We start from the raw sequence: 25,937 nt of genomic DNA, 5'->3' as shown, positions 1-25,937 counted from the left end.
ATGTGTTCATGTGTCTGTTAGCCAAATAGCTCATGACCCACTGGATGTGCATCTGATTCAAAATGGCTGCCACAGACAACTGACCTTAAAAAAGATGGCTATAGTTCAGTCAGTTTTACAGATATTGAGCTAAGACTGTAGAAGCTGATCTCCAACACGTACTTTGAGCAGATTGTGCAAAATCTCGGCTTTAAATGTTGCCATCAACTATTAGGAGTTAACTCTTTGTTTGTTTAAGTCACACATGTTTTTTTTTCTCAACATAAGATGATCTCAGGCTAAAACTTTAGGCAATATAAAATCCTTGCTTTTTTCATGCAATTCAGCATCTGAATGGTGAGTAATTTAAACCGTTTACCTTTAAAGCAGGATTATAGTGGCTGATTAGATTCAGTTTCTTCAACAATATAAAGAATAAATGACTCAGATGCATCAAACTGAATTAAAAACCAAGATTAGGTCTCGTTCTGTGGTGTAACTTATTTATTTTAATTCCACAAATTTTTCAAAAAAATTACAAAATACTCAAATGGAGAGAACACAGGACTCACAATTTTTCTTATTATTTCTACTTTTTGTTTACATTGTGTCATCCCATGGCGACTACTCATATGTACAATAAGCTTCAAGATACCAGTATATATATAAATCTTAGCAGTCAGAATTTACATTCTGCTATTGCCGCTTTGAAACAAGAAGCTAAACCATTGACAACACTTAACATCAAAGGCTTTGGAGACACAAAAAGAGGGGATAAAAGGCGAGGGAATCGTCGGGAAGTGATGCAAAAAGGATGACGATGAAGGGGGAGAGAGAGAGAGAGACAGGAACCGGTGAGCGATGGCGAGACAGAGCGACAGGCTGTCGTCGGCGCTTCAAAGCGTTTTCAATAAGTCGGGGGGTGAGTTTGATGTTCGCAGGCATTTACATGAAAATATAGTGCTCTGTGGGAAGCTGTGGTCACTTTTAAATGCAGTTACAGTTTCTTCAATTGGTTAAAATTGAATTAAAAAATAAGAAAAGCCACTTTTTTTTTTACGTGTCCATGACAGAGAAACAGTCTTGGTGCATGGATTGAATGCATGTCTGCAACAAAAAAATTAAAATTAAAAAACAACAAAAACAAGGAAAACATTTTAAACATGTAGGCTCGTGTAATGGTATGACAACACAACATGTAACAGTCAGTGGCACACACACAAACACACCACAGTGTGTGTCCGAAAGGAACCAAGGCATGTGCACACAGAGGAACACACACTAAATCATCACCCCTACATGTGTGAGCAGCCCCCCCCCCCTCAGCCGCTCTGAGTCACAGTGAACATTATTTCAGCCTTGTTAAAGGACGCCTCAGGTGCTTCTGAGCCCTGCAGCTAAAACTGGACCGGATGAGGGAAAACGGCAACTTATAACCCCTCAAACATTAAAAAACATGCTTCGAATTCAGGAACCGAATGCTTAAAATACATCGAAACAACCGCACAGTTCTTCAGGTGTCCAAATTGGTAAAACCATACCTAAAATCACGTTAAAAAAACAACAAAAAAAAACAGAGCGATGATGAGGCGCTGCTCCTGGTGATTTAAATACAACTAAAAAGGATAAAACCAGTCGAGTCGAGCTCAGCGACGCTCCTTCAGTGCAAAGTTTTCCTCGTCTTTAAGAACCTGTGGCCTCGGCGTGCACCTTCAAGTGTTTCACATCAGTAACCGAACATGTCGACACGTTCCTGCTGCGTGCCACAGGTGATGAATGGATGTGTGTGTGGGGGGGTGACATGGGGGGAGAGGTTATGGTTTACATACAATCGTGTATGTGAGACTAAATCTAACACAGTGATGTCACAACTGAAGCGCAACTCTCAGAAACTGCTCATATAATGCCATGGCGCTCCCCTCTGAAACAAGGGATAATGCTTCAAAATAATTATATTGGAGGCTGAAACGACTTGGTTTGGAGTCCACACTTAGGAATAATAATAATTATAATAATAATTATATGTTTATATATACTATTTACAGACTCAAAAACGCCATGCTGTAGCTTTTTTTTTCTTTTTAAATTATGAAAAACCTCCAACAATGTAATAAAATAAATGTTGAATTTAAGATAGCACTTGTTATTTTTCCATAAATGGTCTGACAGGTCTTTTTTTTTCTCTTATTAAGCACAGTGTCTTGTTCTAGCACCTACAGAAAAAAAAAAAAACGTCAGGGAAGCTTGTCATGCAGGAGTCTTGAGGATGTTGTCACTACTGGTTATATACCAAAGAAAGTCAATGTCTTGAAAAATAATAGTAAAAATAATTAAAAAAAAAGGTCCTTAACAGGAACAAAAATGAAACGTATGTGAAATTCTCAGAAGATCCACTTGGCCTTTTTTTTCTGTTCTTCAAGACTGGATGTGTTGAGTTGGAGCCTCAACAAGACGTCTTTATGACAACTTCCTGTGTCCTGCACCCCCGCCTGGTTACAGCTGTTTGTCGCTTTCTTTCTTCAGTCTGCTAAAATAGGAGAAGGCGGATTTTAACATTCAGACAGTGAGGACGGATTGTATTTTAGGACTGAAGCCTGTTGGAAACCAGACCTGTAGAAGTCGTCACCAGGCACTGGTGCTCCGTGCATGTGATGGTGTCCGTGGAGCCACTGCTGCTCCATCGCCAGCCGCTGGAGCTCCGCCGACTGGGCGTGCATGGCCTGCAGCTGGTGGGCCGCCGACATTTGTGGTGGAAGACCTCCTGGCAGCTCCCGTGGATATGGAGCGCCTGTGAAACGGAAGTAAGGTGATCAGGAGGCATCACGGAGCTCGGACTGACAGATCGGGCGCAACGTTTCTGGTCGTGAGGGGCCGAAGCCGGGTGGAGGAACCTACCGAACACCGGGTGGCGCAGCATCTCGTGTTCGTGCGGCGGCTGGCCCAGGAGAGGGTTGGGGATGGTGCCGGGCGGGTAGGGGAAGCGGGCCAGGTGAGGTCCGGCTGCCAGGGGGTCTACTGCCAGCGGGTGGGCCCCCGAACCTGGAGGACAAACGAGACATTCACCACCACCTTCTGGGGGTCAGAGTCTTAGGATCAAGGTGCACTCAAAAACAACAATGTTATCACAGACAGCAACATGCAGCAGACAACTTCAAATATTATTACTGCTCTCATGGTCTGAGCAGGAATTACAGCCCTGCTTCATGACGATTTCAGCTTTTTAAACATGAAGTCAAACTTCAGGTCGAACTGGGAGACATATTAACATAAAGTCTCTTTAATTCATGTTTTTAATGTGATGAGAGAAGTAATATGATTCAAAGTCTTCACAGATAAATCACAGCAGACTAGCTGATGCCCTCATGTCATAAAATAACTAGCTAATCTTAGGTTTGTTACAGGCATTTCTTATACTTAAGTCTTAAATACACAACCTGAGTCATAAAAACAGGATGATTTAAGCATATAATTAAGCTCATCTACTGTTTGTTGAAATCTAATCTTTCAAAGCTGCTCTTTGATAAAGAAAAGTTTTATAATTACAAAAACATGATCCTGAAATCTTACAATTCACTGAGATTCTTTCATTACATTTTCTAGTCAGAAAAACATGCAGAACTAGTTCATTTCTACAACTAAAAATACATTTTCTTACAAATCTCTAAGCTGAATTACTGCATCATGTCAAAATATTCAAGTACACAATATTTTACAACAAACAAAACTAGATTATGAAAAATATCCAAACTTTGGGGTTAAACCCCCAAACTTTACATAAAACTTTTAACAATTAGCTATATTTACTATGCAGTAATATGTTCTATTAATTATACAATTCAAATAATTGAAATTTAAATAATTTAACGTGTGTCAAAGGAACTTGAGAGGATATAAACAGGGCTTTCGTTTACCTTGGTGAAGAGGGTCTTGCTGGTGGAGGTGGAGATGGGAGTGAATGTGTGAGTGCTGGTGGTGGTGCGGCGTGACGTTGAACATCTGTAGACGTGCGATGGGGTCGTTGGCCACGGTGGCCATCCTCTCGGCGTGGAGTCTCTCTGCAGCCAGCCTCTCCGGGTAGCTCATGTCAGGCCGCAGCTGAGGCCCCTGAAGGGCGAGCCGCTCGCGCTCCAACGGGTTCAGACCCGGGTGAAAAGAGGCGAACGGGTGGGGGCCGGCCATGGGAGGTAACGCGAGGGCCCCGTGCCGGGCGAAGTGCTCCATGGGGTTCGTGGAGGGGTGGAGTGAGTCCATTTCTGGGGGTTTGACTTCGAAGCCGGGCTTCATCCTTTCCCTCAGCTCCCTCTCACGGATCTCCCTCTCGCGCATCTCCCGCTCTCGCAGCTCGCGCTCCCGCATGGCCGGGTCGGCGTTGTACAGGCTGGGCATGTGGTAGGCCAGCAGCTGGTCAGCGGGGTTCAGGGACACAAAGAAGGGGTGGTTTCGATTGGTGGGCGACATGACGTGGGGTCTGGCGTACTCGCTGAGGGTGCGGAGGGCGGGGGTGTCGGGCCCAATGTACGGAGGCACAGCTGCAATCGTTGTGGGGGGGCCGTCGAAGGGTGGGCGCATATGAGCCGGGCCAGCCATCTGAGGTTCCCCCATTCTGCTTTCATGAGAGGAACTGGAGGCTTTCTGTGGGGACAAACACAGCGTCAGACATGTAGTGTGACAAAACAATTTCACAAGTGCCTGATAAAGGTACAAGCAGATAAAAACACTCACCGCCGCGCGTTCAACCTCCTTCTCGCGCTCTCGCTCCCTCTCCCGTTCTTTTTCCCGCTCCCTCTCTCTTTCCTTCTCCTCTCTCGCCTTCTGTTCTGCTTCCCTCTTGGCTTTCTCCAGAGCTTCCTCTCGCTTTTTGGCCAGTTTGGACGAAGCCAGCGGAGTGAAGTAGAAATCTGTCCGAGCACAGGAGTTGTAACCCCGGTCCAGGTGCTTGTAGAACCTGTTGTAAACACATTAGAAAAATAACTGAACAATGTTCCAGTTCATAAATTAAGACAAACAAGCTTCAGCTTGATTTTGTGCACTGAAAGGCAGTGTAATGCCACATTTAGATCAAAAACATTTTGAATTAGCTTACACTAGTCTATTATTCAAAAAGGATAAAACCTCCCTCGGCAGCCACTTTTGCTGCTACGCCGACTATGAATTAAAACTCTCATTACAATTCATCTGCAGCCTGACAGTCACTTAAGCACAGGCCAACTACAGACAGGCATATTCAGAGCCTCCGCTCACTCACATCTCACTGTAATTAATCTCTCCACTCTCCATCCCTCATCATTTTAAGCCATCAGCCTCCTAAAGGCTAATTGTGGCCTTGAAAGCCTGTTTTGCTGCTGACATCGGAGCCTGGACTCATGAAGGCAGCTCTTAGTTTGGTTTTTTTGTTTGAAAAGTAAGCACCGTTTTTCTCCTGCTGTCGTGTTTTGTCAGTGTTTCCAGACGTACCGTGCTGACTGGCTGGCGTGGCTGGGTGTATCGACCACAGTAGGCTCCGGGGAGGGGCTCCTCTGTGGGGGAGGCGGACTTTCTGGCTCTTCTGTCTCGTCCACGGGCTCCTCTTTGATGTGAACGGGTGGCACTACCGGGCCTGGGGCAGCACAGGTGACTGAGGCAGGTAGAGGCATTGAGATGGAAGAGGACGGCGCAGAAGAAGACGGAGGTTGTAAGCTGGGCATAGAGTTTGATGAGGATGGGGGGGGGCCGTTTGGAGGTAGAACGGTGCTGAAAGGGTGTGAGGAGAAAGGCGGCTGTGGCGGCCCGCTGGGGTGTGAGGCTGTGGAGGGTGGAAGAGGAGGAGCTGCAGGAGGCTGGTGGCTGGCTGAAGGCGGGAGGCTCTGGGACTGTGTGAGAACTGGAGGCTGGGCTGGTGGCGGCTGGAGCTGCTGCCCCTGAGGCATGAGCTGGAGGGGAGGTGGGTGAGCTGATGGAGGATGATGGTTGGATAAGGAACTGAGGGGCTTTAGGGCAGGGGGTGGAGGCAGATTTGAAGGCATCTGAGGGAATGGAGGTGCCGAGACGTGAGGTGGGTGTTTGTGAGACTGTGGGGTGGGTATCTGAGGGATGGGTGTAGTTGGAGGAGGCTTGATGTGAGGCATGGACATGGGTGCGGGGGGCAAGGGTTGCTCTCTGGGAGGCTGGCCTCCGCTCTGAGAAGATGATTGAGACTGAGAAGGAGGTGTGTGGGCCCTCTGCTGTGACTGCACAGAGATGGGTGGAGGCGGGACCTGAGAGGGACCCACAGGGAATCCCTGAGGGGTCATGGCGTGAGGGTGGGGCATGTGTGAGGGTCCGGGCTGTAGTGGGTGGGGCATGGGGGGAATGGGCCCATGATGCGGACTGGGTAAAGACTGAGGCGGGACTGAGGGGCCAGGAGGCGGAGCCTGAGTCATGGGGGAGTGAGGAGAGGGTAACCTCTGAGGGTGAAGTAATGCGCCAGACTGGATAAGAGACAATGGACCAGCCTGGGCCAGAGGCTGAGGAGGTAGAGAGGTGGAGGCAGCTGCAGGGGAGACCTGTGGAGGCAGTGAGGAGGTTGAGGTTGTAGGTGGAGCAGATGCTGAGGAAGCAGCTGATGGGCCTGGTTGACACTGGATGACTGGAGGGTGCTGGCTCTGCAGGAGCTGTTGCTGCTGGGCAGATGAGTCAGAGTCGCTCTCGTTGTCACGGGGGCTGGGGATGCTCGGGGAGGAGCTCCGGTTGTCCTGGTCAATGTCTTTTGGATCGCTACTGAGCTCCTCGTTGATGCTTCGCCCGTCGGAGCTCTCGCCCTCGCCTTCACCCTCTCCCTCTCCTTCTGAAGGTGAGTCTGGTCGGCTCAGCTCCTGTGGAAAGCAGGACGAGGCTCATCACACCCGGTTTAGAATTTCCAAATAAACACACGTATTCACAGAACAAAGACCACAAACCCACCTGTGTCTTGGACTTTTTGGCGCTGGCCCTCTCAGGCTCCTCCGTGTCTGAAGCGCCCTTCTCTCTCTGCCGTTTGGCACTCTTCATCGGTGATGGAGCGTCCTCTTTAATCTTCTGTAATGTAACAGCAGCAGAGCCATGAGAGTGGACCTCTCACAGATATGTGCAGAGAGCAAAAAGTGTTTCATGAGTCTACATTTTGCTTACCTTGCTTGGCTTCTTCATGGAGTCTGTCTTGCTGTCCGTGCTGTCAGTACTTGCTGCGCTGGGTGACGTCCGGCCGCTGGAACGCAAGTCCTCGTTGGTCGGTGAGGCTCGGCCATCAGGACTGACTGTCTGTTTCTTACGACCACTACGTAGCGTTGACATCTATAATCAGAGACGAGTAGAAATAAAACCATTAGGCTTCTGCAAAGGTTTCCAAACTGTAGTATTTCTTTACAAAACCAAATAGAAAAAATATAATAAATAGCTGTCCCTGCAGTATTTGTTTTGTGATGATAGGTTTTGCAGTTTCATTGCTCGAGGGATAACTGAGGATCTGTTTGTAAAGGTGAAAATAGATAGATGGAGCGGGAGTGTTGGCGCACCGAGCCTCGGTTCCGTCGGGTCCTCATGCTATGCTTCCCGCTGAGTCCATCCTCTTCCTCTTTGACAGGTTTGAACATAAATGGTGGCGGGTCGACAGGCTTCTCGATGGGGGGCAGCTCGCCGTACTTCTTGAAGTGGATGCGGCAGTCGGTGCACAGTAAGATGTTCTCCCGGCCCCCGTGGTGCCAGTCCTTGGAGGCTGAGGAAAGCCATTTACAGTTGTGAAATAAGACACTCTCACAGGTGGTGAAAAAGTATAAACAACACGCTAAAATGAGCTGACAAATCAAAACACACAAGATATACGGAGGAAAAATAAAGAATGATGTCAACTTTGTGCTTTATTCTGTGCCAGAATAGTGAGTGATTTAATAACGAGGTCTGTAAAGGCAAAGTTATTTGCCACTCTTGTGATGGCGACCTCAGTATGATCAGCTGGGAGCCAGCTGTTTGGAAAAGGGGGTGGAAGGATAATGAGGTGGAGAGAGCGAACGAGCAGTGGGCTCATGTCTGATTTGATCAAATTAGTCCTGACATCCTCTGATGCCCATCTGTCACACAGTTCAGTGTTGGGCGGGATCACACACAGACCTCACGGCACACCAGGAATAGCTACGTGAGTCCATATGAGTGTGCGGAAAGCGTTTCGTGCGGCTTTCTTACTGGTAGTGAAGCAGTGGCGGCAGGCGTAGCCCTTCAGCTCCTGCTCGCTGTCTTCACTGTCGAAGTCATCTTCGCTGGCTGAGCTGAGGTCCACTGGAAGGACCACAAAGAACAAACACGTCACGTACATCGCTTTGGCACCAGAAGACGCAGGCAGCGTCTCTCCCTCTTGATCTCAGCCGCTATACGTACAGAACTCGCTTGAGGGGGGCCGTGAGGGGGTGTTGACAGGAGTTGAAGCAGTTCGTGTCTTGATGCGGCGGAAAACGGGTTGGCGGCGGTGTCTGCGATGGGCTCGGCAGCTGGCTGCCTCAGGCGTCTTCTTCCAATAGTAGTAGAAGGTAATTAGCTCTCCCTGAAAGAGAAACAAAAAGATGTTGATAAAACTGCTGGACTTATGAAAGGATGTCATTTTTGACTGGGGAAAAAGTAATGATTAGAAAAAGAATTACAATCAACTTGTTGGAGGTTTTAGGAGGGGGGAAAAAAAGCTTTTTTGATTTTGTGCTTTAAAGTGGATTTGGGAGCAAAAAGGCCGTGGAGCGGGTCAGTCCATGCCGGGATTTGTAGATGGCTGGACATGTTTGCGCTGCATCCCTGTCTGTCCTCGGATTAGACAAGCAGGCTGAGTGAATGCAGGGATATTAGGATCAGTGCATTGGTGGCTGCCTGGGTGGCAGGAGGTTGAATGGGAACAAAAGGACATGTCAGGCAGAGCTTTGGCGCTACAAATAGGGAGTGAAATGGCTCCTCGCCCCTTCGCTGGAAGAGTCAATTGAACTTTAATCAAACATTCGGAGGGGTGCACTTGCCAGCGAGCCAGGCGGATAAATCCAGTGCACAAAAGGCCGCCAGGAAATCAATACCCAACTGAAACATTAACACATGCAATCATGGATCAGAAAGCACTTTGCTGAGGCAGCCTGTGCATATTAACTGCTGCTTTCCGGCTACGCTCATCACACACAAAGCTTTAAAAATTGCTGACAGGAGTCAAACAGTGATGCAGCTTCCTGTTGAAGCTTTTCATTTATTTCTTTTTTTTTCCTGTAAACTCTCACTTGTTAGTCTTCCACCGGCTTCATAACAAATTCATAAAGTCATGTTGTGTGATTGTTTACTGAGCAGTAAGTCACCTGTAATCTTTAAAGCCCAGAGGGCAGCCATCAACAGTCTGAGCTCTGTTAAACTGCTGTTCAAAGCTCCCAGGGTTTAATGGCTATCGACTGTTTTCCTTCCCCGCTTCAGCTGCGAAACTTGACATAAATTAGTCAGTCCATTGCTCTCTAAAATACATTAACAGCTTTTCAGCAACAGTGCAGCAGTGCCTATAAAAATGAAACCAAACAAACACCGGCGCAGTAAGGGGACTGATGTAAAGAACGTTTAGAGATTGCCGTAAAATGCTTGATTGCGACAAAGCTGACAGTTCAAACGTGTAATAGGCTGGTATAAATAAAAACAAAGAAGTTTCACAGACTTGATTTATTTTCATTAAACACAAGCCTGCTTGAAGTGGGTAGCTTTTGATTACATTTTTTTTAAAAAAAAAAGGTTTTTCCGTCATTACTTCAACAAGTTGAGTATTTATCATTAAGGAACAAGTTCAGTTTTTCTGCTTTGATTGGCAGAAAATGTTCAACTCAGTGGGCCACTTTAATAAGCTCTGCCTTCATGTGGTTCTTAGGGAAAATTCATATCTACCAGCCACTGCGAGACTCCATCTTATCAGGCGAAGCAGTGCTGGGAACATTTACTGACGGGGTCCGAGCTCGGAGGAACGGTCTCACATTTCAGGGTGAATTAAGGTGCTGCGCTGACAAAGCCACTGCAAATCCTACAGCTTGACATTGTTATTTTCAGAGCACATTTTTTAAGATTTAAAAAAATGATCAACTTTTAACTAACAGCGGTCGTGTTCTCTTATCATTTACTGCAAAAAAACCAGAGCAGATAAAGATAATCGTGCATCGTCGTGAGTCTATTTCAGTCGGTCGGAGTACGTGCTGGTCGTCTCCTGCGAACCTCCCTCCTCAACCTGCTCGGCCAAGTTGGAAAGGCGGGCCGCAGGTGCTAACTGAGGGAAGGCAGGCGCCCCGATGTGAAATCTAATTGAAATGTGCAGATCAAAAGTGTCGAGTGGTGCCGAGCGCTGGCTTTGCTCTGTGCTTAATGACTGTTCTCAGCAGTGCCTCCCTGCCTCCTCGCTGTGAGCCGACAACGACTCGGCCTCAGCAACAGCTTGGCAGACACAAGGAAAGGTCACCCTGCCTCTTCATCACTTACACTGTGTCAAGTACCATTATATAAGGGCGGGCCTTATGAAAACATTCAATTTTGAATGAAAATTAACAGGTGCACCGGCGAGCTGCTGCAGCTGGATGCAAATGTAAAAAAACAAAACAATAAAACAAAAAACAAACAAACATGCAGATTATAAATTTATTCTGATTGAGAAAAATGAGCAACTCTTTCTGCTGTTCATAAACACTAATTTTGAATGCAGTCATGTTGACTAAGTGAACATTACAGGCAACACTTTGAACATGAAGTTATATAATGTCTGAGATAAAAGCAGCCGAAGACGAACACGGCGTTACTGTGGCTGAGCGAGGCTCTGCGCTGGAAATGAGCGTCAGAGAGAGGCAGACAGATTACCTCTCAGCTTGCCTGCATGTCAAATTTAGGTCCTCTGAAGCCCCATCAGTCCCGTCTCCAACACTGACTGTGTACTTTTGTCTATCAAAGGCACTTTGTCGCGCTGCCATATGGCCACAGCAACACTTTAACTTTCATTGCCTTCTGTTTCTCCTCCATGGCGGTACGTTCGGGCTGCCCGGTTTGTGTGGATCCACTGGGGCTTAAAAGTAAACTTGCCATTTTTTTTTCTCCCATAAAGAGAGACACTAAAGCAAACAATTGAGTGAATTTGCATTTAAAGTCAATTCAGCTGAATCCAGTAAACAAAAAGGGAAAAACTTAAAATAGAAATCTGAACAGGTCCTGGCTGTTGCTTAATAAATTTCTCAGAGTCCACTGAATCACCGCGGAGCTGCACGGACTCTGGAGAACATGAGATAGTGACAACATAAGCTCAGTGTTATGAGGCATTTTAGAAGCTTCATCTGCAGGAGCTTTCTGGCTGCTGGATTATCCGACAAGCAAAGAGCTTACTGTCCTATCGCTGCACTCCGGGCTTCCTTTCCAGTTATTCCGGCTTAAAATGAGCGACTGCGTGTGGAGAAAAATAAAATTTAAGTTCAAAACCATATGCAACACTTTATTGATGTTCAACACGGTGGAGAATTTGGTGGCCATTTCAGAAGTTCTGCAATGCAGTTTAAAAATAAATAAATAAATAAACCATGGTTCTGGCTCTTTTGTTTCTAATTCTGAACATAATAACATAATAATAAAGCGAGTTATTATCACTTATTTGGCACTTCCAGAAAGTGAGCATACTTTCCTTGGGTTTTTAAATAAAAACTAACAAAATAAACATTTACAGAAAACAAATATAACTTTACTGAAAGATCTTTACTCTTCTGCAAAATGGAGGGTGAATTCATGAACAGTTTTAAAAAAAATTGAAAATATTACAATGAAAACAATATAAAGAAGTACAATGCAGAACTAAAATTGTCATTTATGTAAGAGCGAAAAATAATTATATATTTTAAACCCGTTTATGATAATTGTTCCCTACTGACCTTAAAAGCAACATTTTGTTCCTTAATCACATTAAAAGTAGAACAACTCACAGAAACAACCTGCTTCCCCTTCTGTACTGTTTCCCTGTGACTCAGTGAGTTTGGTGATTTGCAACCCTTTTCATTTAAATATGCAAAAAATCCATATATGCTGCGCGCAACTGATCAATGACATAATCAGTACAGCTGCAGAGCTGTTTAATAATAAGCGTCTGTATTGATATGCTAATTAGCCACGTGCTACACTGAACGCTGCTGATGGAAAACAGCAGGAGAACCGACGTGTTTTTAGTGGATCCCGATCAATTTAAAACGCCTTGATTGGGACCCAAAACTGAACTCATAACCTCAGTAAATATATCAACAACTTGCCCTTATAAAAGGCCAAAAGTGTTAAAGTTAACTAACATACATAACATAACCATAACAGTGGGTAAATTATTCCTATAAGGTTCTGACTGAGTAAGATTAACCACTACACTAATCCAGACTAATTGCTGGTGGGAGAGTTGGTTGACAGAGAGTTGAAGTGCACGGTCCTTCTGTGGGCTCGGTGGTCCAATGTGCGCTGGCAGGGCTGAGGGCGAGGCCTAAACTCGTGTATTTACACCCTCATCCGCTCTCGGGCTCAGGCCTGAACAGATGGTTTCTGTTTTTCCTGGCAGATTTGTGACAGAGCCACAAAAGGCCCCTGCTTTGACATGAAGCCAAACGGTTAAGGCCGTTACTGGCAAGAGCAAGGGGAAGGAGGGGAGCNGCGCGAGCCGGCGAGGGGGAGGGCCGAGTGCGGAGGGGAGCCGAGAGGGAGGAAAGAGCCAGCGGTGGGTAACAATGGACAATCAAGACCGAAAACAACCAACGAGCACCGCCGAAGCAAATTCAACACATATGAATTTCTGATAAATATTTCAAGCGGGTGGAGAACAGAGAGCACGGGGGGAGAGGGGAGGGGGAGACGCCGCTCTGGGATCTGGCGGCTGATGGCGAGTTGTGTAAACATCCATTAGAGCAGCATGAACCTGAGCTCCTCCCGTTTCCTCCACAGCCTGCAGACGGAGGAGGGCCGATTGCTTCCTGATTCATTTCTGCAAGGTTAAGGGGGAAGTATTTCCAAACTAAATCAAACCGTGCTTTAATTATATATGCGTTTGACCCCTGGACTTGTAATTCCTCTTCGCCTGTGGCCCATGCCAGGTTGTACAGCATCGCACGGAGGGCTGGCTGACTTTTCCAGCCTCCTCGTGCTGCTGCTGACTGTTACTGCAGGAGGGAAAGGAGGGAACTTGCTGAACATTTTTGGGGTTAAGGAGTTTAGAAATGAACTTCGTGACGCCCACAGGGTCATTTTTGGTGAATTTATCACCAATATGAATATAGTAAAGCATTCTAACCATACTTAAGTATTTATAATTTATAACATAAACCATTTTAGTTGATTTAGACTCAGTTTTATGAAGCTGACTAATGTCTTTAATGTCTTTATTTTCTGAAGTTGTTACAGAATATTTCTCAGGCAGTCTTCAGCTGTTCTTCTGATGTTTTACCTTTAAGTTTAATATTTGTAGCTTCAGCTGAATGTTGGCTGGTGACCAGAATTGGATGATTATCAGCTCAACGAGTGACCGTCTGATTAAGATACTCAATACTTTTTCTTTTTTATGTTTTGAGGGGTTGTGAATGCACCTTAGTTAAATGGTGATCAAACATTTTACGCTTTTGTCTGTAAACACTCCATAGCTGACATAGCATGTCTCATGCAAATGTTTTTGAATATTCACTGAGCCGATTCTGTTACCTTTGGGTTGTTTAAAATAATTCCAGAGGAACAAGAAGAGTTAGGTTTGGTATTTCTGCAGCTCACCTTACTGCACAGTAACATAAAGACTCGTGTTTTCTATTTGCGTACCAGCTGCCACTTCAGCAGGTGACATATTTAAGTCCAGCTTTCTGTGGGAGGCCTATAATTTGCAAGCAAGTTAACAAATGTAAATAGAGACATAACAGCTTAATTGTGATGATTATCAGGCTGTAATTTTCCAATAAAATTACCAAATGACTAATAATTTCACAGATTAACAATAGATTTTAAAAAATTCCCTCTCATCAAATATTCTGTCAGACATTGGTGCAATTATATTAATTAAGATGAGGTAGGAAAATAAAATATTGTGCTGTGATGGGGCGCAATTTTTGGTTTTGGGTTGAGCAACAAAAAAAAGAAGAAGAAGAAAAACACTGTAAATGTTCAGGTTCTTTTATATGATGTATAAAGGAGATATAGTGTATATATTTTCTACTAGAAATAAAAAAATATGCCGTTAATTATAGTTTTCAGAGAGGAAACAGAATCAGTCTTGTCAGGTTAGGGATTTACCAAAAAATCAGAAACTGGAATCGGCTGAGAAAACTGATCATTGCGTCTCTAATAACATCGTGGAGCGGCGAGAGGATCTCAGCTGATGGGTGCATGAGAGAACCGGTTCTCTGCTGCGCAGCGCCGTTCTGTCAGAGAATGACTGAATAAGCTCGGCTTTCACAGGTCAGGGATGCACATGCTGAAGAATCAGCACTCGGGTTTTTCCTGCTGTAAGCGCTTTTGCCAGTGAAAGCAGATTGGATGGCAACAGTGCCGTTTTTATTTTTTTATTTATTTATTTTTTGCTGGCGGGTCGATCTGGCGCGTTGTGCTGATAAGTCAGTCTCCCCCCCAAAAAAACCACAACACGAAAGCCGACCAAAGACTCAATTACGAAGGGAGCTCTGCCTCTCTGGGCTCCGTCTATTAGGCCGTAAAAAAAAAAAAAGAAAGATTTTGTCTACATTCGGCTGCACTGAATCGCCTGTGGTCTGCTAGTTGGGTTTTCCTCAGCCGACAGCAATTTTACTGCCTAAACAAGTTATATCATTTACCAGCTGTTCGGTCACACGACTGTAGAAACCGCTGAGGCCCTGCAGTTTGGAGCTGCTTTAGTGTTTAAACCTAAGTATTTACACTTATACACTCATCCCAAATGGTTCTGGCTGCTGAGCTAAAGACACGGCGATGAATTCAGTTTGACGTTCGTACAGATTGTACGGAGGCAAACATCTGCTGCGAGGTTGTGTCGAGAACACTGCTCTGCTGTTGGCCGTCCTGTCAGCGACAGAAGCTGGGGGGGACAGAGTGCGCCGTTTCTCAGGGAGGACAAGACGCTACGAAATGGCTCAGGATGTTACCTTCTGGTTGCTACGAACATGGAATTAACAAGGAGGCTATTCAAACACCAGCAGCACTGTCGACAGTAATCAGGCATTTATTCACCCCGTTCCTGTTTAAGCCTCTGTGGCTTTCAGCTAACGTTTCAGATTTTTAAAAAAATACTGTCTTACTTTAAATGTGTTTCAATACAATTCACTGAAAAAGCTGAATTAAGGTTAGACTTATGTCTGCTTTCTGCTCTTTAATTTTTAAACACTAAGTAAAGGGAGTGAAGTCAGAAAGCAGAAATGAAGCTGATAAAAACACACATACAGAAAGCTTTTGTTCTGAGCTTGTAAATTGTTTTACGCTGCTTCACTGACTTTATTAGATTATAGTTGCTTTCTGTTCTGGTGCTCATCATGTTTATGGTCTATAAATAAACTTTATAATACACTTATGTGAGCATCGAGTAAATAAATTACTCCGGTTTTTTCATGCAATTTGAAATCCCTCTTTAAGATAAACTGAACACAATTTTAGGCATGAGTTGTTTTCGCAATAATGTTTTCAGTCTGTGAAGCACATTTTACAATTTCGACAAAATGAAAAGAAACTGATGACTGAACGGTGACAACACTTTTCTGTCACAACAAAGTTAAACTATTTTCCATTAAAACAGCAGATAAGAGAACTCAGCCAATGATTGTTTTCTCCCTCTAACCCAACGTTTTTTGGGGCTGTAAAACCATTTTAAATTTAACGCTGTATTCATTTGTTTGGCTGCAGCAGATACAAATCACTTCAGCAAATACAGTCTGTTGGTATCCCCTAAAACAACCTTTTCCTGAAAACTGCTCTGGTAAAAAAAAACAACAAAAAAACAGCCGCAGTTATCTGTGATCTGCCATTTCAGCATATTTAGCTGTTCAAACACTGGAGGCAGGGAGCTCATGTTCCATGACGTCCCCTCTGGAGTGAAGGAAATGGTGGCAGCAGAGCCAGTTGCAGACGGTCGGACGGCACACCCACTTCCACCCCCCCGCCGGGGCATTTATGTGGCTTTATATAAGGTCATGACTGGTGGTGTTTACTCAGCGCTGGGTGCTGAGTGTCGGAGCTGTGCTGGTGTTTCAGGGGCAGTGAGGGGCAGACGCACTGTACTGGACCTCTAAGTCTGGATATCAGCCCAAGGGCTTAAAGTGCTGCACTCCAGCCGGGATTTAGAGCCGAAGCACGCACGCTTGTGAAATATGCTGCCGTTTTTCGTGGCCCGGCATGTGAGCGGGACCAAAGCGTGTGACTGAAGATAAAGGGGAAAAATGTCTGTCATCAAAAGAATCTGAAGTATTTTGATGTTGTATTCTAGTTATCAGATTTGGGAATTTAAAAAAAAGCTTTTCTGAGGGTGTTGACAAATCATAAAACAAAAGTTTCCCCGCCTGTGCTTCAACCCAACCTTTTCAGTGTCTAAGCTGAGCTTTAGACCTTTCTCCACATTACTACTACCTCTACTTGGTCTCACGGTCATCCTCTCATGTGTTTAAAGGCCAGTTTATTTTCCATTTGCGAAGGGGAAAATGAATCTTTCTCTGTTCTGTGGCGGTGGCAGGCCCTGATCCTGGAGGAGGTCTATTACCCTTCCTGTCAAGAAGACTCGGCCCCTCCAGGTTGAACTGCATTAACGCAGACTTTACAGCCAATCAACTAGACGAGTCGTATATTTCAGAGGGAAAACAGCATTCCTATACTTTAATCTCTTATTCAAAAGGTCCAAATTGGTTTTCGGGAATAAAAAAAAATGTAGCAGAAAGGAAGTGACAGTAAAGAGCTCCTGCGTGAATGAGTGTCTGGGTGTTCGAGGGAGAGGGCTGGCGTACCCTAACCTCACAGCAGACGAGGAAATGAGAAGTATGACAAACAACTTTGAATTTCCTTTGATGTCCGTGTCAGCTTCGCATCGACACAGTTCCAGCGAGGAGCAGCCGCACGAAAACAACGAGCTCTGAACGCGTTCATGAACCACGAGGCTTTGCTGAGAAAAATTTAAACGGACAAGTCAAACGTGTGAAGGACGTTAAGGTCAGGGACGGCCTTCTTAATGCTGGGCAACAATTGAGGAAATTGGTATTTATTCAGTGGGTTTTGTTTCGCCTTACATAAAGGTTACAATACGGGAAGTAGAAATTGTGTCGTCCTTTCAACGTCAGGCTCTCGTTTGGCGAGGCTAACGGTTGTTAATCATCATCAGGCCTGGATCGGAGGCATTTGTAGCGTGACACACAGTCGTTCAGAGATGATTGCCACAGTGACGTGTGTGCACAGTCAAACACAGGGGAGGGAAGTGTGACAATACGAACAACTCATCTACATAAATAACACAATTACAGAGTGGGAGAGATATTAAATAGCTGTCTCCACAAATCAAAAGCTTTGGCACTGACAGCTAAATCTTACACCTACCAGGAAACTACCACCCCTACTGAGCTTGAAAAGGGAGTGTTTTGACAGCACAAAATCTCAGTTTTGTTATTATAGGATGCTGCGAAAATTTTCCTTAAATGTCTGAAAACAGTAAATAACATACTTTTAGCTAAAACTCTGAAAATCCATCAAATTTCAACAGACTCAAACATCAAAACTAGAAGTGTTTATATCAGATAATTTAGCAAAAACTACCCTGAAGTTAGTAAAAAGCTGTAATATAACCGTAACACAAACTGCTTTAAATAACTTTTTATTGCTTGCTATTAAAGGTTGACCTATTTTCATGATATAATTTAAGACTTATCTGTGAAGAATATTTATAAACGCTATAAATGTTTATTATTCTGTTGATAATCTAAAGAGTTCAGTAGTTACTTCTCATCAATAAGGCCTCAAATTAAAAATATCTCACTAAAGATATTTTCCTGCTTGGGTTTCCAGCAGTTCCAGGAACCAGACCTCATTTTGTTTGCATTTAAGACAAAACAAAAAAACTAAACAATGAAGAAGTTCTGTAGCTGATCCTACCGTTTCTTTGTTGGGCAACAGCTCTTTCCGGATCCTGAAGAAGTTTTTGCCAAACTGCCTCAGCCCTTTAATGAAGCGCTTCTGCAATGTTTCCACAGAGGAAGAAAGAGGAGAAAGAAAGGCGAGTTAGTCTGTGTGAAATCAACGAAACTGCGGCTGCAAAAAGTTACTGCTGAGCACCACAACAACAAGAGGGAGGAGGGGGGGAGAGAGAAGAAGAGAAGAAAAAAAAATTGTTTTGTTTTTGCCCGTCTGTGGTTTGAAGAGGTTTGATGTGTGTTTCAGAAGCCTCTGTAGCTGTTTAAACCCCCCCGGAGCAAACACAGCCATGTCAGGGCAAAACGAGAGAGGAAATGACAAGTACGGCGGGGAGAGACGCCGAGATTAGGTTGGTCTTTTTCATGTGCTGTGAAAACACAGTTACGTAAATACAGTCTGATGTGAAAACACACAGTGGCAGACATATTAGGTCTGCTGTGTTAATCTCACGAGCGAAAGTTCAATGTCAAAAACCCCGAGAAACTTGAGAGTTGAAAAGCGAGAAAACGTCTCTCTGTGCACGGTGGGCAGAAGCTATTTTTTCCTCCTCGCGTTTTGTAAATTTTAAAATCCATTAAAAAAAAAAAATAAACATGTCAAGATGTCAAACTGGCACATATGCTCGGACGAAAAAAGGTGCATGAAGACAAGAGACCGCTGCTTGAATCTGACACGAAAAAGTGAACGTGAACGCCTCACCTCACAGCGCCGGGATCAAATAAAAGCCAGAATCCCAACACCCTGAACGCATCCCTTCTCCTTTAAGAAACACGGACTGAGAGGCATTAAAAAGCAGCGGCTGAAAACATTCATAACCAGCCAAGCAGACAACTAACAGATTTACTTTCTTGCTCCGGAGGCGAGCCCCGTTTTCTCAGTGATCTCAGCCAACTCCAGCGAAAAGCAGGGGGGAAATGTCCACGGGGAATCTCCACCACCAGCCACAGGTAAAAGGACGAAATAAAAAGAAATCAGGGGACAAATCCACAAGGTCTCCGACAGCACGCCGATTCTTTTTCTTAACAAGAAAGAAATAGCTTGTCACTCTCTGCTTTTCCACTACAAAGGGGAAGGCTTTACATGTGATCTTTCTGCAAGAGAGCCTCTGGTTTGCAGCAGGCTGCAAAACCTGAGATGGATTTGAGCGCCTCATGTTCGTGTTGGGGACTCGTCCTGGCTTCCTCTAACGCCAAAATGAGCCGGATTACTATTCCTGCCTTCCTAAAAACTAAATCACAAGCCTCAGTTTGTTTCCCTTCTTTAGGAGAAAACTACGGTGGTGCTTTAAATGAATTTAGAGCTCAGGGAGAGCATGCACAGAGGGGGGAAACTGGCTGCCAGGCTGAGAGGGAAGGCAGGCGAACAAACTGTGTGGAGAAAAGGTCCTGGACATGCAGGAAGGAGACAAGTGGGAAGCAAAACTCGACATGGAGCTTCCTCTGTCAGGGAGTTTCTGGGGCTCATTTTCCATGCCATGTACAGAGAGTTATGTAACCACAGATTGTTTACATATCCAGCTAACAAAGGCCAAATTTACTGAAGTAACACAGCAGGCTGCAAAGCAACTGTTTCCCAGGGAGTAAAATTACAGGCAAAAAAAAAACCAGGAGGTTATATCTAACCAAAAGAATAAACACCCTATACTTAAAGTATCGTCTTCATGCAAAACACTTCATAGCCTCAGTTATTAGGGTGTAGCTGTTAATACACAACATTAAAGCAATAAACCAATCTAAACTATCAAACTTCAAAAAGGCACAGCCAGAAGCCACATGTGGCCTGCCGCCGGTGTCAGGGGACAGCCGGTTATTTGCATTCATCAGGGTGACAGCGGAGCGGCTGATTAGCCAGTAGATGGAGCAGTCTCTGACACAAACTCTCCCCCCAGATGTGAAACACATCTCCGACCACTTGAAAAGGTTAAAGGTGCGGACTTGGACTGTCGTTCAGACTCATAACCAGTCCTGCAGAGACTCAGAGGATCGACTTTACAGGAGAGCTAATGACACGTCTGTTTAAAATATTAGCTCGAATAATGTAATAAGTTAAAAAAATTTTTTAAAAAGTCGACATAGGACTTAAATATATTTGTGGTAGTTTCAAAAACAGGGGATGAGAATAAACTCTGATAGCTCTTTAGTGGCTCTAAGCCTCGAGAAGCTACGTTAAAATTCAATCAGCCCTGCTTATCTAGTTTGTGTCTGTCCCAATTAGATCCTTATTGGTGCTCACTAACTGTACTGTTTACTCAGTGTGAGCGCTCCTCTCCACAGAGGAGCTACATGCACGCTCCCCCCCTCCTCCTCCTCCCACCTCCCTCCAGTTTTCTTTCTCTCGCTGGCTCCCTCCTCCCTCTCTACATGTCGGCTCCAGTTTAAGGCTCCATTTCAGCTGCCTGGGCTCACTGCTCTCCAGCCCAGCTAATAAATCATCCGCCAATCTGCTCCCTGAATCGCTCTAGCCCCTGCTCCGACTGCTCCAGCCCTTGGTTGCTAGGCAACAAAGGCAGAGGAGGGGCTGAGAGAGGCGAAGGTAGGAGGAGGAGGAGGAGGAGAGGAGGAGAGGGGGGGCAGCTGGGTGGAAGTGCTACCAAATGGCCATCCGCTGTGCAGAAACAACAGGCTTCTCTCTCTGAGCGTGTTCCAGAGAGCTTTTTTTTTTACCCTCCCCAAGTTTCCCCCTCAGAGCCAAACAGTGCACCATTGTGAGGCTGGAGAGGAGACAGAAAAAAGGAGGAGGAGGAGGAGGAGCAGAAAATAAATAAAAAATAATTCAATGGGCCATTGTTGCGTGTGCGCACATCCTGCTCGAAAAGTGATTGTGCGGACTTGTAAAACTGGTTAAGATAATGTAGACAGAGGCTCACAGATGGTATCTTGATGGCAAACAGAGGGCAGGCTCACACATGGAACATAATTCCCACTAAATGTCATTCCCTGAAAAACACTGACGCGAGACCGTCCAACAGAAAACAAAGCTACTTTGACTCAATATGGACTCATTATGGCCGACTTGTTGTTAAAAGATGACCTTTATGAGCCTGCTGTGTACAAACCCAGAGGGCCGAGAACACGCAGTAAGCTGGCCAAAACCAAAGAGGGGGAAAAACCCTCACTGTCTTTAATGAAATATCGACTCAAAGTCGGATTAGACACAGTGTACAAAGAGGAAATCAACACGCTTGAATAAAGAGAACCGCACAGACAGACACTTTACTACCCACATCCTATTCAGAGAGATCCGGGTTTAGATACGTTCAAGTGTGTGTAGATATGTGAGGGCAGAAAGGTCTTTCAGTAATAAATAAAAGAAAGATGATAATTTTCAGTAGATGTCCCCTTTACCCTAACTGACCAAAAGTAAAGTTTTTATGTTTACCCAAAAATAAATGTGGCAGCTCACAAAACATGACCTTTGGAAGGCAAAGTAACAACCACCGCTTTCTATTTAGCTTGTACTGACACAAAAGGTGACAGGAAATTCCAGTACACACCCATCCTGCCCGCCAGTTCGTTACAAAACACTGAAACAAAAAACCTTTGCTGGCACTGTACCGTAAACTGTAGAGCCTGCAGCCACAGACACAGGGCAGTTCTTTGTTGTTGTAGCTCTTTTTTTTTGCTTGGATGAAGTGTTTTTGTTTTAGTGGAGTGTTTCTGCTTGTTTTCTACCACTGGGGGCCCACTACTCCGTCCTCAGCCCTCCCTCCCACTTCAGTGCAGTCATCCATCAGCTAAAGGCACAGCCGGAGATAAGCCGCGGCACAGTGCAGCTGGTTGAGAAATAGACCTCCCGCCCTGCAGCAGTCATAGATCAGCCTCTGTCTCCGACGTGGCGACACGCAGCAAGGCTGCGGCTGCTGCTCCTGATCGCTTATATGGCACCTCCTGTTGGCCGATGTAATATTAGCACACGCTTGTTCACAATCAGGGACGACGGCAGCCACAGATGACCAGACGGTTCAGCACGGTGGTGCAAAAAAATCCAGGCGGAAATAAATACAATCACTAGTTTTACACACGCATTACATATAAAGAAACAAACAGAAGCCCACTAATTTACCTTTATTAAGTTGGAAAGAAAACAGACTACTGGTGATGATATCCGAACATTGAAGTGGATTACAGCAAATCAGTTTCAATAATCTATAATAAATTGATGTAGAATCTGCAGTATTTGTCTTGAGGTTAAAATAATTCATGAAAGAACTAAAAGTCACCGGGAGCTTGCTTGGTTCAATAGGTAGACCGATCATTTTCTGACTACAAGATCAATGTTCAACGTGACCCTCGTAGTTCTTTCAATATGCTTTTTGATGCATGATTAGGAGAAAAATGCATGCCTAGCTTCTAAGTTTTAATGCATAAACAATAACATAACAACTGAATTTACCAGTTTAAAGAGCTTCAGTTCCTGAGCTGCAGCATTGTTTTATAACTCCAAAGAGAAGTGAGCAGTGACCAAAAAAACGTGTCTCACGGCAACAGTTTCTTACAGAGCAAAAAGCAGAAGTTGCGTCTGCCTTTGATAATCATTTTCTGTCATTTCACTGTGGTTTCATGTATTATAAAAACAAATGAGTGCTCCTTCGTGCAGATCAACTGTTTGGTGGTGCAAGATTATTTCGTCTTTTTGCAACAGACGAGAGAAGAAACATGTCACGGCAACAGAAGAGAAAACAAAGAAACAACCTGCGTGCTTTTCGCTCGATGTGCTCCCTGTTCCTGATTTCAAACAACTGATTTATTTATTTGTTTTGACATTGAAGTTATCCCACAATTAAAAGAAAGACGCTGGAGCTTTGTGGTGGTTTGGTCGTCGATTTGGTTTCTGATTCAACACCCGTGAAGAATTGGTGCAGACAGGCGGCCCTTCTCAGTGTGTAAAAGCTTCTTTTACACCGATTTCACCCACCGCAACAACACGTCACATTTTAGCCTTTTTCTCGGTGGTTAAACAAACCGCTGCTCTAACTTCAACAGCCCACTGCATAAAGGCTACAAGGAGGTTAGGCTGCACATTAGATGTTCCTAATAAATTATTCATCGTTTTATATTTTATCTGTTTTATAATGCATGAGAGTTTTCTTTGGTGTAATTTAGAGTCGCTGCTGTATTCGTGCATCGAAGGGCCTGAGAGGCGCTCACTTCAAGGTGATGGATTTTCAATGTGTTTAAGGTGCTCTAATAATGTCAGAGTAAAAGATTGTTCAAGGTTGACTGTCACAAATCTTTTTTTTTTTTTTTTTTGCAGAGAGAGGACAATAAAAAAGCCCGGCAATGTTGCTGCTTTTTCGCAGAGTGAGTTATAAATGAGCTTTTATCTTTATGTGAATGGAGAAAAATTAAAAATATTACAGAGTTTAGGAAGTCGAGACAAGGTTCAGGATTTATACGCTCTACGGCAGCAGCTGCAGGCGGAGACAGGACCGCTGAAGTAGGACGGTGGGGACGTAAGACGTCAAAGGGGGGGAGGGGGAGGTGACAAGTGACCCTGCAGACAAGCTCATTCTGTCATTTTAGCGGCCCCGCTGTCACTTTTATTCACATCTAAAACAACGGGTGGGGTGAAAGGAGCAGGCAGGAATAATGATGCCAGTCCTGGAAGGGAAGAGATGAGCGAGGAGACGCAGAGTAAAGGGCGATAAATAAATGAAGAGCGGCAGGGGGGGCTTCTTCGAGCGCGTCAAGGTTGGAGCTACATTTACACCCGTCCTTCAAGGCCGCGGGGCTGAGAGGGCACAGGCAGGTGATCGGATCTCAGCGAGCCGGTGTTGGGACGCGACACTCCGCAGACACACCCAGCTTTAAATGTGGACAAAACTCCGTGGCAGCTCCTCAACCCCACTTACGTAACGCTGTGATAAGATGAATACATAAATAAATGAATAAATGAGTCTGTACAACAGGGATGGGAGAGGCTTGCATACAAGAATGCAACATTATTCCAAAAATTGACTCATCTTATCAGTTTAAAAGTTTTCTGTTCCAGTTTAGTGCAAGCATAATTAGCTTTCCAACAAAGGAACAGAGCGAACAGCATGTCAGATCAGTTTGGTGACTTTGTATATATTTATTATAAATGAAATGCATTTAGCAACTATTAAACGTTTACAACATTACAAACTATTAACATGTTTGTGTTTTAAATGAATCTTTTAAAGTTCTAGCAGTTTCTTTTCCAACGAAACCCATCAACATTCAGGTCTCTGCAGAGACGTCATTCTGGTGCAGACTCTGGCTGCATCCGTCTATCCTGACTCCCTTTAACTGTCACAGAAAACATCCCAACAAAAATTTAATCAACACCGCCTCAAAATGTTTCCTCAGACCTACAGATTTCCCTTCTTGCCTGGGAGCAACTTGGACATCTTTAGGATAATTTAAAACAAGCTTCCATACACCGACTTATATTCTCCTCGCGGATTCAAAGTTTAGAATATGAAAAATATATTAAAAACAAAACATTTTTGGTGTGAAATCAACCGTATTTTAAGCAAGCAACTAAAGTATGCAATTTCGGATAAGAAACTGTTTATTTTACCGCTTCAGCTGTCGAGTTCTTGCCACGCTGTTTTAACAAGAGCTCCTGCGGTGGCCTTTCTGTGGCGGAGCGCATAAATAAAGCCTCCTCTAAACGTGGTCGTCCCTCGCTGTGATTACCTTCAAATAGGTGTTCAATCCGGCACCATCAAGGCTGCATAAATAAACTCATAACCAGTCCACAAAAAGGACGTCTGACTTGATTTCTTGCGACGAATCGAGGTTTCGCACTGGGCTCGGGGCTTCATTTAAAAATGTGCAAGTCATGAAATGATTACGAGACAAATACATCTGCTCGTTTTCATTAAAATACATGGAATCAGGAGGAAAAGCACCAAAGACTGTGCAGAAATCAAAGGGGAAATGTACGATTTTTTTGCCTTAGAGGGAGATAAACTAACAGCTGAAATCTTGTGGTATGAAGCCATCTCAGATCAGGCAGCAGAGGTATCTTTAAAAGGGAGAGGGGATACAAACACGAAGCCCAGTGTGTCAAATCGCATAAAAGCCGAAGCCGCAGTGCTCGGTCGTTTTGACATGGTGTAATTCAGAGCTTTCATTCCCCTCCTTCCCACTCGTGCTGTGGTGTCTGATCAGCCATTTTCTGACTCCAGCCCCGCAGCAGCTGTGGTGAAATTCACGTCTACAGTAAATACAAATGGAGGACAGCATTAGCAGCCCCCCAAAATCTTTTCTTCCCTTTCCAGACTGCCACGCGAAAAGATTTATTTTGCGGGTGATAAACAGGACGCAGCTGCTCCTGAGCCTTGGAGGAGCTGGAAACTGACAGAGTGGGTTTTTTTTTTTGTTGTTTTTTTTTTTTACTCATGCTGGCCAGGAGCCTCGTGTTAACTCGCAACAGCTCCCTCTAAAGACACCACGAATAAAAACTAGAACTACTAAACATGAGTCTGTATAGCAAATAAAACGCTAACTTGTTGCACCTATTAGCTTACATTGTATAAATTCATAAATAAGAAAACATGCTTCTCTTACCACTTCATCCTCAGACCAGCACTTCTCTATCAGTTTCGGTACCGGCTTCTTCACCAGGCGCTGCAGAGCCTTCCCTGCATCATAGCTGCTCTCGTGAAGCTGGGAACAAACGTAAAAAAAGAAGCATATTTATATCTGAAACAGAGAACCGCATGGAAAATTTAGTCCGCTGCTATGTTTCTTCTATAAGATTAGATGGACATTCGAGCTGCCCAGTTTTTTTAAAGGAGTAGATGGGCAAATCAAATAGCTTGTACAAGCAGGTGTGACTGAACTTGTTAGCAGAAATCTTACGGTGTCGGAGGA

General features: G+C 44.6%; 1 protein-coding gene across 7 annotated transcripts in view; it reads right to left on the bottom strand.

The window, feature by feature from the left end:
- Window positions 1-464: 464 nt before the first annotated feature.
- The window catches only part of rerea (arginine-glutamic acid dipeptide (RE) repeats a), a 124,004-nt gene continuing 98,531 nt past the window's right edge, over window positions 465-25,937 (bottom strand). For 4 of the 7 annotated variants that reach the window (XM_017417710.3, XM_037977103.1, XM_017417709.3 and 1 more), the window contains 13 exons: window positions 25,632-25,730; window positions 18,055-18,135; window positions 8,344-8,506; window positions 8,152-8,244; window positions 7,488-7,687; window positions 7,105-7,266; window positions 6,898-7,011; window positions 5,434-6,809; window positions 4,702-4,924; window positions 3,891-4,611; window positions 2,875-3,048; window positions 2,590-2,767; window positions 465-2,506 (listed from right to left, as the gene is read on the bottom strand). In XM_017417710.3, the coding sequence (XP_017273199.1) occupies window positions 2,473-2,506; window positions 2,590-2,767; window positions 2,875-3,048; window positions 3,891-4,611; window positions 4,702-4,924; window positions 5,434-6,809; window positions 6,898-7,011; window positions 7,105-7,266; window positions 7,488-7,687; window positions 8,152-8,244; window positions 8,344-8,506; window positions 18,055-18,135; window positions 25,632-25,730 (3,618 nt within the window). In that variant the 3' untranslated portion in view covers window positions 465-2,472. The remainder of the gene's footprint in view (window positions 2,507-2,589; window positions 2,768-2,874; window positions 3,049-3,890; window positions 4,612-4,701; window positions 4,925-5,433; window positions 6,810-6,897; window positions 7,012-7,104; window positions 7,267-7,487; window positions 7,688-8,151; window positions 8,245-8,343; window positions 8,507-18,054; window positions 18,136-25,631; window positions 25,731-25,937) is intronic. The other 3 variants (XM_017417712.3, XM_017417715.3, XM_017417711.3) reach the window with 2 other exon arrangements.

The sequence above is a fragment of the Kryptolebias marmoratus genome, linkage group LG8 (assembly GCF_001649575.2).
Source record: "Kryptolebias marmoratus isolate JLee-2015 linkage group LG8, ASM164957v2, whole genome shotgun sequence".
Lineage (NCBI taxonomy): Eukaryota > Metazoa > Chordata > Actinopteri > Cyprinodontiformes > Rivulidae > Kryptolebias > Kryptolebias marmoratus.
This window is presented reverse-complemented; position numbering and strand designations above follow the sequence as displayed.